This window comes from Physeter macrocephalus, chromosome 3 (genome assembly GCF_002837175.3).
Source record: "Physeter macrocephalus isolate SW-GA chromosome 3, ASM283717v5, whole genome shotgun sequence".
In the NCBI taxonomy this organism is placed as follows: domain Eukaryota; kingdom Metazoa; phylum Chordata; class Mammalia; order Artiodactyla; family Physeteridae; genus Physeter; species Physeter macrocephalus.
In genome coordinates, this window is record NC_041216.1 from 16,058,510 (window position 1) to 16,073,234 (window position 14,725).

The following is a 14,725-nucleotide window of genomic DNA, read 5'->3' on the forward strand; positions in this document are numbered from 1 at the left end:
GGACTATATTGCCCGAAGCCACATTGCCAGCTTGTGGTAGGAACAGGTCTCGAACTCCCAACTTGGTGCTCTTTCCACACCATTAGATCACGTCTTTACTATACATAATGCTGCTCTGAATCTTACATGCTCTGGGATGGGAATATGGGGGCAGGTATATCTCACCAGAACACTATATTGCAATAAACCACTGCAAGCGTCACCTTCAGAGCCTGTCCCCACCACTCTGGCCCTGGGAATGGCCTCTTGCCCAGGGGAGATGGTGCTAGATTTTATTTTACGGCCCAACCTCAAGCTATATATCCCAGGCTGGAGTTTAAGCTCAGACCTAGAATTCTGGCTCCTACCATGTCCCCAGGCTGAGGCAGTCAGTTCCAATTTCTTTTCCATCAAATGCTATGAGGATGTTATCAGTCTGCTGGGGAGAAGGTAAGGTAGGGTAACCATACCACTCCAGGATGAGAACCAAAGTCAGAGAGATAATTTGGGGCTTTCTCATATCTGAGGCCATTTCCCCCCTTGGCCTCTGAATTTACAGAGAGTTTAACTTCCTTTGTGTAGTAGAATTAGATAAACTACTTCTTGGGCCTGTGAATTTGAGGGCTTATTTACAAGGTCGCTTTAAACCTTCAAGTTCAGATTCAGTTATCACAACATTTAGCTATTCATGTCCCCCAGCCTCAGATCTGGGAAAGTCTCTTGGAGCAATAACCCAGCCTAGGAAGAGCAAGAAAGTTTGCTGTCATATGACAATTCAGACAGATGGGTAGTGGCTGCCCGGAGTACTAGGTTGAGAAAAATTTTGTGTCCTCATATACCCTCAGTGAGAATACAGTTTGTAATCCATTAGCAGTGTCTGGCACAGGCACTGGAAGAGGGGTGATGTCGTGTGTTATGTACTTGTGGTTACTGACAGGCTTAAGCACACTTATCATATATGAGAGGGCCTAATTCCTGTTCCCAGGAACTGACAGTCTCCCAGAGTCAAGGCCAAGGCCCAGGAAACAATTAGAGAACAATAAAAGATGGTCTGTCAGGAGGTATTACAATGCATATAATGGCAGCGAGGGTATGAACGACAGTGAGACACTCAGGAGAGGGAGAGGTGATGTGGCAGCATGGCTTCCAAGAGAAGGTTGGCCTTGGGAAGGGCCCTGAAAGAAGGGAATGGATTCAAGAGCAAAAGGCATGTTCTAGGTGGTGGGGTCAGAATAGGCAGGTGGGGGTGACACAGGGCAACTGGGATGACCTAAGGTACAGGGGCAGAAGGAAGATGGTAGGTTGGGGGTGTTGCTGTGGTGTGTAAGGCCAAGGCATTGATCCATTCAATCAATATGTATTGAGCACTGTGTGGCAGGCAGTATGGGGTGCTAGGGGCTCAGTAACGATCATGACATGATTCTTGCCCTCCAGGAGCTCAGTGTCATAGGGGAGATGGAGGAATAAATGCACAAACAGCAAGTTTCTAAGGATAGCTTCAAGGAAAAGGATGGTGGTTGCTGAGGGTGCCCAGAGGAGGCACAGAATGGGAGACCCCAGAAAGCCTTCCTCGCCTCCGGTGGAATGAGCTGACATTGAAGCTGAGGCCCAAAGCTGAGAGTACGGTTTAGCTAGGGGAAAGGGGAGGGTACCAGGCAGAGGGAACAGCATGTGCAAAGGCCCAGAGGTGTGAAAGAACATGGTGAGGGGTTAGGGGTGGTCACGGTGGGCTAGTGAGCCGTGAGGCCTGAAAGCGAAGACACACAGTCAGTTAGAGGGGGGCATGCCCAGAGGTGGCAAATGTACCATGTAGTAATCGTAGAGGAAGCTCAGGGCTGCAACGCTCTCATCGTCTCCATTGACTCTCATCATGGCCTTCGTGGCCGCCGTCAAGGGATTTTCAAGGTAGGTCTTCCAGGCCTCATCCTCGTTAGTGTAGGGGAATTTCTGGAAGTTAACTGGGTCGTTCTTTAGCAGCCGTACAGATCTGAAACTGAAAGGCAAGTAAGGAAGGTCAAATTTAGGCTGTCCCAGCAGAAGTTCTGTGAATGGTCAGCCTCAGAGCAACACCCAGGAATTCAGAGAGTTACCAGCCTTGAAAACTTGAAACTGCTTCTTCTGTCATCATTGGGCAGATGGAGCAGTAGAATGTATCCAAACTCAGGAGCCAGATGCTTTGGGTCACCACCAAATGTTACCATGTAGCAGCTGTAGACCTGGGGCCTCAGTTCCCTCATCTACAGCATGAAGACTGTAATTCCAACCTCGCAAGGCTTCAGAGACGATTCAGTAAAATGCTCCCATGGTAGATACTTATTCAAGGGGAATTAGTGTAACAAGGATGGGAAATAACAATGACAAGCTGCAAAGAATAAAATTTCCAGGTAACTCAGCATGAGTTCTTCTGATGAAATTCTCCTCAAGACCGAGAAAGACACAGAAGGCTGGAGATCATTTCAACTTAGAGAGTGTGGTGAGGGACAGAAAGAGCCAGAGCAAGGAAGCCCATAGGCAGAACCTGGTCTTGGGAAATGGCATTTCAGACCAACATTTATTGTAGCGTGCCCAAGCAGCTGCTCAGATGCCAGGAACTGGAGTGGAATGCTGCAGGGCACCCCCAGGCAGGCAGAACCTGGGCACTGCGCTGAGAACTTGGACAAATACAAGCCACATAGGCTCAAAGGCAAGAGATCAGGAAAGACTCTTTGGAGGAGGCAGACATTTTAGTTGGGGACACTCAGCATGGGGGATTACATCACTCAGATATGTAGGGCGAGTGTCCCAGGAATAGGAACATAATACAGATTAATGATGATGATGATAAAAATAATGTCTAATCTTTAGTGAACACTGACCATGTTTTAGGCACTGAGCTAAGCACTTTTCATGGAGTATCTCATTTAATTCTCATAACAACACTGTGAGGCATGTACTATTATTTTTCGTATTTTATACATGAGGAAACTGAAGCTCCAAGAAGTCAAGAGAGTTGCCCAAGGTCCCAGTTAGTGGGTTAGTGAGGGGCCCAGAGGGGATTCAAGCTTGAGCGGGATGATGCTGTAATATAGAATAGCGTTCTCAAACTTTCGCTGCATCAGAATGACATGGAAGGCTTGTTAAAACACAGATTTCCAGGCCCCACCCCTAAGTTTCCTGGTAATGCTGATGCCGGTAGTTTGGGGACCACGCTTTGTGAATCACTGGTGTAGAACATGCTCTTAATCATGAGCAAGGGCATAGAGGTGGGAAAGTTCTGGTTATGTTCACTTCAGAGCAAAGAATGTGTGAAGGATAGTGGTAGGTGAGAAGCTGGGGACAGCCAGGCTGAGAAAAGAGAACTCCTGAGACGGGTGTCCTGGTGCCCCGGTGCCCCCCTTTCTAGGTGAGTCTCATAGATTCTCTAATGTTAGAGACATAGGAATAATGCCAGCTGCCATTTACTATACTATATATGAACACTTTCCACTCATGAGCTCTGCTCCTTACAAGAACTTTAGAGGTAAGGATCATTTGCTGCAGGTTCACAGATGGAGAAACCCGAGACTTGGAGGAGATAAGAAAATGCCCCCAAATCACCCAACTAGTCCATGACACAACCAGGATTTAAACCCAGGCTTGTCTAGTACCAAAGCCACACATTTGCCACTAAGCCATACAGCTTTCCCACAGTGCAAGAGGGCAATCCCTACCATAACAGAAAAATGCTCTAGTTGTGGAATTGCAGGCACTGCGGCAGACTGGTGGGTGAGCAAGGACCTTCACAACTCACTCCACAGGAAGTGCCCTCCTGCTGCCCCGCGGCTCAAACCTACATTCTCAGACACAGAGTGGGAACAGCAGCCAGGCCACACCCAGACAGGCCGAGGGTGGCACTCTCCCAGGGGCTTCTTCCAGGGCAGTGTCTCCCATCTCACTGAGCCCCAGGGTGTGAGGTATTGGGTTCTGAAAGGGAGGGAGAGGGAGCTATCACACAGGAAAGCGATGACAGAAACCTTCCTGCTCCAGGGGCATGTAGAGGGAGGCACACCTCAAGTTTCTGCTTCTATAAATCAAGGGCCTTAAGATGGAGAGGCGAGAAAAGGCCCCTCCCAGCTGCCTCCTGGGACTGGGGTTAGAGGAACTTATGGAGCAAGCCCAGGTGGCTGCCCCCAACCCCTCCCAGTCCCAGCCTAAATGGAACTCCTAAACCAAGGGGGCATAGGAGAAACAGGGAAAGGCCTGGTGGACCACTCTCTGGGTCAACAAGGAATTCCAGTGCTTAGCACTGTTCCTTGTTTATAAAATGTGTCTAATAAAAGCACACACCATGTAGGATGATGAGGATTGAGTGCAACATCACAGGAAAAATGCGTAAAACTGTCTCAGGCATATAACAAGTGCTTAATACAAAAAGAATGATGTTGCCATGCCACGGAAAGGATATACTTTACAGAACACTCTTTCCAGAATGTCAAAAATCTTAAGCCTATGGAATCTTATGCTGTAGTTTGGTCTTCAGGTGTTGAAATAATTCCTCATTTATAATTTCTAATAAAGGAGTAATATGCCAAAAAAAAAAAAAATTGTGCTCTCGGCCCAGCTTGGAGCTAGACATCAAAGGCTTGCAACGTGGTACAAGACATGGTCACCCTGCAAGTCACTGGCAGATCTGGGCCTGGAGCCCCAATTTGCTGACTCTGGTGGAATGACCATTATTGGCTTTGATGAGCTATCAGTTATCTTACCCTATTCAAAAGTTAATTTTTAGAAGACAATGATAAAGTCACATCAGAAACGAAAGGACAGGCAATGTTTGCTGTTCATTTGGGGGATTTTTCTGGTCTACAGTGGTCTCCAATCCATCCTGTTGGGATCCCAAAGTCTGATTCCTTGATACACAGCAGCTACCACACCTCGAGAACTTACCATAGGTAGACACTGTTCCACCTATCATTCTGCATCATCTTATCTACTCTGCACAACAGGTTTAGGGGAAGGTGAGACTCAGGTGATATTACCTGCTCAAGGTCACTCAGCTAGTAAGTGGCAGAGGCTCACCTTGAACCTCGACTTGTTGGACTCCAAGATGCAGCTCTTAACCCCATGCTAGTCTCCTTTTAAATGCCTCTTTTATTCTGGCAATTCCCCTCCTCTGGAATAAACTGAACCAATCCTCCACTGCAAGACTGAAAGGGATTTCCCACCCACACAAGTCAAGAGGGACTAAGTGAGGAAGGGTAATGAATGGAAGAGTTTCTGGTCAGGCGCTGGGAGCTCTAGAGTCCTGGTTCCCAAGTATGCTACAATCAGTGTCACGTTCCAAGACTAAGCATTTGGCTTCTAGAAAGTCTTGGCTATGGATAAGGTTAGTTAGCATTGACTCAGTGCCAAATACTGATCCAAAAACTTTTGGCTCCCTCTTCTCTTAAAGATTAGAATTGAGAGTTGAGGGCCCAGTGGGTAAGGATGTGGAAAGGGTTCCAGGAAGGAGTGAGCCCTACTAATGGGAGACAGAGACAGAACAAAGAGGGGAAACCAGGTGACTGGAACCTATGCGGTCACCTTCCCCGAGGGCCTCCACAAACTCTCTGTTGGTGTCCCTGTCCAAGACCAAACTCCTCAACCATCAGAAGGTAAAAGGGGAACAGGGGAGATGGGTATAGGGAGAGGAAGTGGCTCTGGGCAGCCTTCTAGCCATCAGGTCTCCACCAGAACGCAGCACAGAAGAATCTGTAGCACCATGGGAGGAAGGAGCAACAGGGTCATAGCCTGACAGACCCGAGTAACTGTGTGTCCTCGGGTAAGGTACTTAGCCCCTCCAAGCCTATTTCCTCATCTGTTAAATGGGTCTATTGAGCGTCTTCTGTGTGCCAGTCAGGGACTCTTCTAGGCACTGGGGAATCAGCCAAGAACAAGACAGATAAGGCTCTTCTCCCTTTGGAATTTGCAATCTAATTAGGAAAGACAGATGGTAAACAAGTAGATAAATGAGTTAATTTTAGTTAGTGGTAAGTGCTGTGAAGAAAATTAGAGCACAGTGATGGAGTTACCAGGGCTGGCTACTTTAGAGTGGGGATAATCTCACGGGTTGTTGGGAGAATTAAGTACATTAACATAAGAAATGTGTTTGGCCCAGAGCCTGCCAGAGAATCATCACCGTCATCATCATCATGATCATCATCTTCTTAGAACCCCCAAATGAAAGTAAAGCGGAGACTCTGCCTGAGGTTCTTAAAACTAACATCCTCTCCAAGCCTCCCGTTTGTGAACCAGGTTCCACATCAAAAACAAAAGAGACAGTGTAATAACCCCTTGCCTTGACTTTCACATTCATTATCTCATGGAGCCTCCCGACATACATGACGTGTTATTATCTCTACTTTACAGACCAGGAAATAGACAAAGGAAAGAGATGTTAGGTGACCTGTTCCAGGGGACTGGCTGAGTGAGTTACAAAGCCAGACTCCTGGAATCTAATTCCATGACTAGTCACTTTTCCACCAACCACTAGTTTCCAAGAAGGGATGTAGAAGAGAGGGGAAAAAACAATAAATCTGGGTGGCATCCATCCACCTAACCATCTATGCTTCACTTTAATAAATATTTATCAATATTTATCATACTATGTGCCAGGCTTTGTCCTCGGCGGGCAAGACAGAAAGATCCCTACTGTCATAGAGGCTGCACTTTAGTGGCAGGCAAGACAGACATGACCACAAAAACAAATGGACAGCTACTATCAGGTGAAGAAAGCTATGAAGGAAAAGAAGCAGGAGGACTTCTGACCTGCCTAAACTTTGGGGAATTGACTAGATGTTGGCTGAGAAGAGGGGTGAAGGGGGAGGGGGCGTGAAGATGGGTGGGGAGGATCTTGGACTTTCCAGGTGAAAGGCAAGACAAAGGCGTAAGCCTGGGACAGCTCCCAGAGCTTGTCTGCCTACTGTGTGACAGGTGTGAGCCAGGTTTTTTGCATATGTTGCTTTGTTTCAAGGAAGGCCAGCCCATTAAGAAGGAAACTCAAGTCTGAGATTTGATAATCCCTCACATTTGCATAGCGTGTTATGTTTTTCAACATGCTTCTCATACATTTGTCATCGCCTCTGATCCTGCAACGCCCCTGTAAGGTAGGGAGAGGAGGTATGACTATCCCCATTTGATAGAAGGATAAAATGAGCCACAGAGAAGGCCACTGGTTTGCCTAAGGCCACCCAGCTGGTATCTCATGGTGCCAGGCCTAGAACAGAGGTCTCTGTCTTCCATCATCAAAACCTTCACAAGGCTGCCCCCTCAGAAGCCTGGAGTGGTGAAGTAGGGTTTCATCCCAAGTCTTTTCAGACTCTAACGCTCACTGCATTCTGGCTGAGCCACTTAAAACTCCCAGTGAGAGTAAGTAAATGTGTCTCAGCCATTAGTTGAGATTTTTTGTGCTCCAGTTAGGGTGCAAAGAGACTTTAGAAATCATCTCTTTTTTTGTTTGTTTGTTTTGTTTGTTTTGGCTGTGTCACGCAGCTTGTGGGATCTTAGTTCCCCGACCAGGGATCGAGCGCAGGCCCTCAGCAGTGATAGAGCCGAGTCCTAACCACTGGACCGCCAGAGAATTCCCTAGAAATCTAGTCTCTGGGAGCAGGTGTGACTTGCCTAAGGACACACAGCACAGAGCAGGATTGGGACTCAAGTCTCCTAGCTTCCTGTCCAGTACTCAGCTCAATCACTACCTTATCTCAAAGGCATTTCAATAATTCAGAGATGGAAAAGTAAGGCCTCTGACTCAATCTTACAGATGGGGGAAGAAAACTCACCACCAAGGGGGCAGCCTCAAACGCCACCAGAGGAGGTGCCTGACACAGGACAGATCCAGTGATCTGGGCCCCACTTCCCTCCAGCCTGAGGAGGAAGAGTTCCAGGGGCTGCCTGAGCTGGGTGTTGACACCCAGATACACCCAATGACTTGTCAAACCCTGTTGTGAGCCACCCAGCCTCATCAGCAGTGATCAATCACATTCACTAATTACCCACAGGGAGGCCGTGCCACAGCTGCTCAGGGAGGAATCATTTTTCAGTCATCCCCATGGAAGGTGTTCCCTGGGCATGACAGGAGCGCTCCGGGGTTGTTGTGCTTGACAGTGGCCCATCTGGTTTCTGGATGCACAGCTTGTGACATGTGCCTTATCGCATGCTGGGGCTCACTTGGGGGCCTCAATTGGGAAATGGCAGCGCCTAGGGCAATGACTCCAGTTTGAATGAGGCAGTGTGAACTAGTAGTTACAGGGTGGGCCCCAGAGCTATGCTGGTCTGGGTTCCAGGTTCAGCTCTGCTATTACTAGCTGTGTGACTTTATGCAACTTGCCCTCTCTGTGCCTCAACTTTCTTACCTGTAAAAAAAAATGGGGGAAGATGAGAGCACTAACCTCACAGAGTTATTATGATAGCTATTGTTCACTGAGGGCTTACTAAGTGCCAAGTGCTGGCCCAACAATTTCTAGTCATCGTTTTGTTTAATCTTTAGAACTTTGTGAAGTATTACTGTTGGAAAATGCAATGGGATAATGGAGGCAAAGTGATCAGCACAATGCCAGCACATAATAACATGAACTATTACTACTAATACTCACTTTGTGGGGTAGCCCCCAGAAAATTGCATGACAACTCACAACCTCACTTTCTCCTTCTACTAGTGGCAGAAGGAGACCTGATGCTTGGAGATTCCCAGATGAATAGGGCCAAGCATTGCCAGCTTCATCATCTGGATCCAGGTGGGCAAGTTAACTGAGAGCTGTCAGGCTCCAGCCAACACCTCTAGCTGCATGTAAATTAATTATATGCCATTTTCTAATTATACCAGAAACTCACTTTCTCCCCTTTGAAAATCCCTTCCTCGATGGGAATTTTTCTTTCATGCTATATTCTCCTCTTGGTTTCCTGTCCAATTTTCCTATTTTTTTCCTCTATTGTTCAATTGAGATGTGAAAGAAGTTGCAATCTACCTCTAGACCCAGGACACCACATCCTTTCATTCATTCATTCACTCTGCTGAATAGGCCCTGTGCTGGGTATTGGGACACAAAGGTAAATATCATGCTGTCCCCACCCTCAAAAGTTCCCAATTCTTGCTGACCTCCTAGGAAGGACCAGTGAAATAACATCAAATATTTGTGAGAGAATTTCCCTTCAAGACTTTCACTAGATCAGTTGCTCTGACCTTTTTAAGGAGGCAAAAGGAATAGAAGAAGGGGGCAGCCAGCCAGGATTATTTGCTCCATTTTACAAATGGAAAAGCTGAGTTCCAGAAAGGGGAGGGAAGACAAGGGAAGGAAAGGAGCTAAGTTATTTTACGTGTCAGGCCTTGTGCCTTTTCATTCTCATACATGCCGTGAGGTGGGTGTTATCACCATTTTACGTACGCAGAAACTGACACTTACAGAGGTTAAGGAGCTCATCCAAAAGTCACCCAGTCCGTACATGGCAGAGCTGGGCTCAAACACAGGTGTGACCCCATAGCAAAGCTCTCAGCCTGCTGACTCAGCTACTACACTGTAGGTCAGCGGTAGATCTGGGAATCTCCTGCCTTCCCATCCTCTGCCAGGTCTTCTAGGCCAATGGTTCTTAAATTTGAACATGCATCAGAATCACCTGGAGGGCCTGTTAAAACACATATTGCTGAACCCCACCCCCCAGAGTTTCTGATTCAGTAGGTCTAGGGTGGGACTGAAAATTTGCATTTCTAAGGAGTTCCCGGTGATGATGCTGGTCCAAGGACCACATTTTGAGAACACTGTTTTTTCTTTAATTAGGTGAACCAATAATTCTCTCTTTTAAAATAATGACTCTCTTTCCTTCCTTTCCTCATTTCAAAAGTAACACAGATTTGTAAAACACAGTATATAAAATATGGAACATATAGAAAAATTAGAAGCAGAGGCTAGAATTCACCTGCATTCCTCTGCTCAGAAATAAGCACTGGTAGCAGTCTGGCACATCTCTTAGTCTTTTTTCAACATCTGTGCTAGTAGGAAGCAGGGTAGCACATCGGTGTGGGCATCCTTTTGGCCCCTGGTAAAATCTCAGCTCTTCAGCGAGCTGTTGGGAAGATAGTGCCTGGGGCAAGCTGAAATCCCTTCATCCTTATATTTATACTCCCATCCTTCAGTGGATTGCTGGGAGAGTTACAGGAGATGACGCATTTATCAAGTACCAGACACTGTGTCCGCTGTGGAGTCAGCGCTCAAGTAAAGTCTTGGCTGTTATTTTTGTTTTAACCGAAGGGCGCTTCGGGTATGCTATTTGTGTTTTCAGCCCTGCGGCCCTTCCTCCCCCACCTCCTCCTCTATGTGGACCCCTGAAGACCCTCTTGGCTCCAGGCACCGACCGGGCCTCCTGGGCGAGGGCAGCGGGCCGAGTGGCAGGGACCGCCGCCGTTTGGGTCGTCGAGGGGCCTCTCGGACTGGGGGCCCAGTCCGCCTGTTTTACAGCCCGGCCTTAACGAGGGTTTTTAACTTTTCATTCACCAGCGGCGTAGCTGCGACTTTTAATAACACACCTCGTGCACGACAAAAATTTGCTCCTGGCAATCACGGTTTCGACCACAAAACCACAGCGGGAGGCGTTCCTAATTAACTCTTTCAGCGCTGCAGGCAGTCTGGAGCTCAGCGCTCCCGGAGCTTCGGAGGGGCGGTGGATGGGTCGGGTCTCCCTCCCACCCTCCACTTCGGCTCTCCAAGGTTTCGGGGAGGAAGATGATTCCAGACGGCGGCTGGGGGCCCAGACTGCGGCCCGAGCGGGGCAGCAGAGGGGAATCCTGGCGCGCCTCGCTCACTTCGCTCTCTCTCGTCCATTCGATAGATCTACTACGTGCTGATCACTTAATCTTAATCCCCTCATATCCTCGACGGGCTGGACGGGACAGCGCAGGCCGGCCGGGCACCCAGTAGGCCCTCGCGCACTCTAAAGATGGGACTCCAAACATGGCGGCCGGCCTGGGGCCCGTCGCCCCCTCTGGGAGCTCTTTTCCCGCGAGAAGTGGGCGTCCGGCAGCGACTTCCTGCGCCCTCGCCGCCCCAGGATACCTTGCGACCGGCTCTAGGCCCCGAGGCGCCCAGGAAAGCGGGATGGTGGCACCGGAGGTGTGCGGAGTCCTGGAGGCTGGCTGATGCCCCCGGCCCGACCACATAAAAGTCCCGTGCGCTCCACCCGCCAGCTGCCTCGAGCTGGCTTTTCACTCCACCACCTTGGCCTCCATGCTCCTCAAGCGCCGGCCTTCGAAGTGGCCTAGTAATAGGGCTCACGTTTATGGAGCTTCTCCTCCGGGCCGGCAGGCCTACATACGGGAGGTCACTGTTTCCCTGACCAGGTAGGTGTTTATAGTCCTTATTGGACAGAGGAGGAAACTGAGGGTCAGGGAGGAGAAGCAGATTCACCAGGACCCTGAAGTTGCTAAGTGGTAGAATTTAGAGTCATATGCAAGTCCGGCTCTTCCTACTACACCAAGGCCCAGCAAGAGGTGGTGATTCTGTCGGGATCAGAATGGATGCTAGGACCATTCCTCTTAACTCTACACGTTTGGGGGAATGCAGCAGCAGCAGCAGGAGCTCAAAACTTGCAAGCCAAGCAGCGGATTCCACCCCTCAACCCCCCTTATCAGTAAAGGCACTTGAGCCCCCAGGCACCGAGACGCTGTCATTGTAATCTTTAGAGGTGACTTCAGAGTCTGCCAGCAATTACACAGCAGGCACAGGTTCCCCTCACCCCACCCCAACCGGAGAAGCCTCTACTGTCAGGAGTGCTGACTTCAAACTCAAATCATTAAGGAGGAGAAATGCAGGAAACCTTTTTGTTCAAGTAACCCAGCTTCAGGACATTTACCCCCTAAGGGGCACCAATGAATACATTTCTGTCCGCAGCCTCTGCCGTTTTAACCAACAGATCTGAGTGGGATGGAGACACATCAGAAGATGTTTTTTGTTTTCAACGTATGGAAAAATAGAAAGCAAGAGGTTCAGAAGTGCTCATTGATTGGTTATTTCTGTATGAAGTAACAAGGCTATTTTAGATTGCTCCTTACCAGCCTTTAAGTCAGTTGCTTGTCTGAAGTTACTGGATACCCCAACAGCTCCATTAAGTGGGTCCCAATATGGCCACAATTTACAGATGAGGAAACTGACATTCAGACAGGTGAAGTGACTTGGCCAAGGTCACACAGCTAATTAGTGGCAGCTGGAACTTGAACCCAGGTGTTGGCTCCACTGCCCCTGTTCTTATCCTAGTTGTTAACATGTTATCAGCCCCAGGGAGCCCATTCAAGAGAAATCCGATGCCCAGTGATTGTACCATGAACATAGTTAGCTAACCCCAGAGAATCCAAGAGCTGACTGGTATCGTGGAAACTTGTCTGCGGTCAGGACCCACCAACTGCTCTGCTCTCAGGTCTTCAAGTTCTTAAAACAGTCTATTAAGGAGTAGCTAGAAAAAAAGATTGTTCAATCCCTGACTCTGCCTACTCACCTCTGAGGGTGGCAGGAAGAGGATAGTCTGTATTTTAGAAGCCTGGCTTCTGCCAGCTTCCCAAACCCAGGCTACAGCAGCCCAGAATCCCAGCCTCATCCCACCTTCTTTGAGGTCTGGACCCCAAACCAGGGATCCATGGTGAAAGTCATCATCAGCCAGCGGGGATTCTAAATCCCAGATATGGGCAGGAAGGCACCTGTGTCCTGTCACGCAATAGAGATGACCTCACTGAAAACCACATCTCGGCCTCCTCAGCCTTAGAACCGCCTCTGAATGAAATCAACCACATTTTATTGAATGCATATTCAGACTTTGGCTCTGTGCTAAGCATTTTACAGGCTTTATCACACAACTCTCTCAAGAATCCTACAAAACATTCTTGTACCCATTTTCTAGGTGAGGAAAATGAAGCACAGGTCAGTTGAATGACTTGCCCAAATCAAGATCTCAGCCCATGAGGAATGGAGCCTGGATTTGAACCTAGGTCAAGCTGACTAAAGAGTGCATATGTTTAACCAGCACACTTCACCTTCCCACTTGGGACTGTTCCAACCCAACAAACAAGTCCCTTTAGAGAAACCCAACTCTCTGCCTAAGACAGTTCTTAGAACCACCTCAAAGAAGTTCCTTTTGGCAAGAAGATAGAAAGCCTAGATGGGATTGGAGCTGTCTCTGATTTCCAAGGCCCCCTTCACAGTATCAGAAAGTGGTGCTGAAAGCCTTCACAGTTTCAGTCCTGTGTTTCCCTACCTGGCTCGAAACTGCTCAACAGAGAGAGAAAGGAAAAAAAAAATTTTTTTCCCAGGGAAACACTCAGCTCTAGCTTGAGACGGGGCTTGCCTCAGCACGCCAAAATGAGATCGTCAGCCCATTCATTTACCCTTACAAATTGCTCTGTGAATCTTGGCGCCAGCCTCCCTGCTCTTTCCCCTTCTAGAAACCCCATCCAGCCTCCATGCTCACAGCGCGCCAGGCATCCACCGGTGTTTACTCACTCAAGTTCATTCGACATCTTCCTGCTCCCAGGCTCCCAGCTTGACGGATGGATCGGCACCGGGCACCAAGGCTCTGCTGACCGCTCGTCTCTAATTCTTGCCTGACACAGACATTCCCTGCCCAGGGAAGTGTTTGATTTATGTTGAGGTTTCAGTGTCGGGATTCTGCTGACAGGTAGGTTCCCGGCAGCTCTGGCGCTGATTGGCTACAGGTACAGGTGCCGGCGACAGCAGGTATACCTCAACAGGTGCAGCTGTTAACTCTTGGCCTGCCGAGGTGGGGGCGGAGCCATGGGTGGAGCTGGCCAATTCCTTCCTTGGTGAGGGGGTGGGGGGGGTGGAGATTAAGGAGGAGGGAGGAGAAAAAAAATGTTGGAGAGAAGATAGCCAGAGGAAAAGTACAGGGACAAACAGATACTTGGCTGCAGGAAATCTCGATTCCTGTTTCTAGTTAGTACCCTGGACACCCCGGAACATCCCCCCACCCCCGCAAATTCCTTGGGCCCCTTCTCTACCCAGCATCAACTACTTCACAGCCACCAGGGAATTCTCAAAGGAGAGAGCAGATCTTCCCTTGTGGGTCTCCGTAAAAGTTCCCTTTCTTTTTCCTAGGGCTTCCCTTTAAGATAACGACATCTTATTTCTGAATAGTATTCTACAGTTATTCAGGTGATTTCTTTTGACTTTCACAGTGACCCACTGTGGTAGCTATTATTATCACGCTCTCTTCCTCCCCAACACACACACTTCACAGGTGAGGAAATGGAAGCCAGAGAGGTAACGTGACTTGCCCAAGGGCATGAGCTAGTGAGTGTCAGAGCCCAGATCTGAATCTTCAGTCATCTCGCTGCAAATTTGGCTTTTTCCCTTTGAGCTGAAGTCAGTGACCACAATTGAGCAGACATTTATTGAGCACCTGTGGTGTGCCAGGCCCTACTCGGGGTTCTGAGGTGACAGAGGCCAAAAAGACAGGGTCACTGCTCTTAGAGGAGTTTATAGTCTTGGTGGGGGGGTGGGGCAGTAGGATGGGAGGCAGCCTGTTATTTGGTGTGATACAGATCTGAATGAGGGGTGAGCAAACCACATACCTCCGGCCAGCACAGAAGGGATGGAAAAGTCGCAGTCAGTCACCTCCAAAGCCTTAGCTCGCCAGTCATTTCACAAACTCTAATAAGTGCTTCATTCTGTGTTGGAAACGCAGGAGAAATCAGATGCCCGTTAGACTAAGTAATTGTGGAATAATTGCCATGAGCTCTCTCCTGTAAAAAAAA

General features: G+C 48.6%; 1 protein-coding gene across 2 annotated transcripts in view; it reads right to left on the reverse strand.

Moving 5' to 3' along the window:
- Positions 1 to 13,639, reverse strand: part of GRHL3 (grainyhead like transcription factor 3) — a 29,950-nt gene extending 16,311 nt beyond the window's left edge. Inside the window, exons 1-2 of one of the 2 annotated variants that reach the window (XM_028484708.2) lie at positions 13,455 to 13,639; positions 1,786 to 1,972 (exon numbers count right to left, since the gene is read on the reverse strand). In XM_028484708.2, coding sequence (XP_028340509.1) covers positions 1,786 to 1,972; positions 13,455 to 13,471 — 204 coding nt within the window. In that variant the 5' untranslated portion in view covers positions 13,472 to 13,639. Of the gene's footprint in view, positions 1 to 1,785; positions 1,973 to 13,454 lie in introns of those variants that run through there. The other variant, XM_055083628.1, reaches the window with a different exon arrangement.
- Positions 13,640 to 14,725: the final 1,086 nt, after the last annotated feature.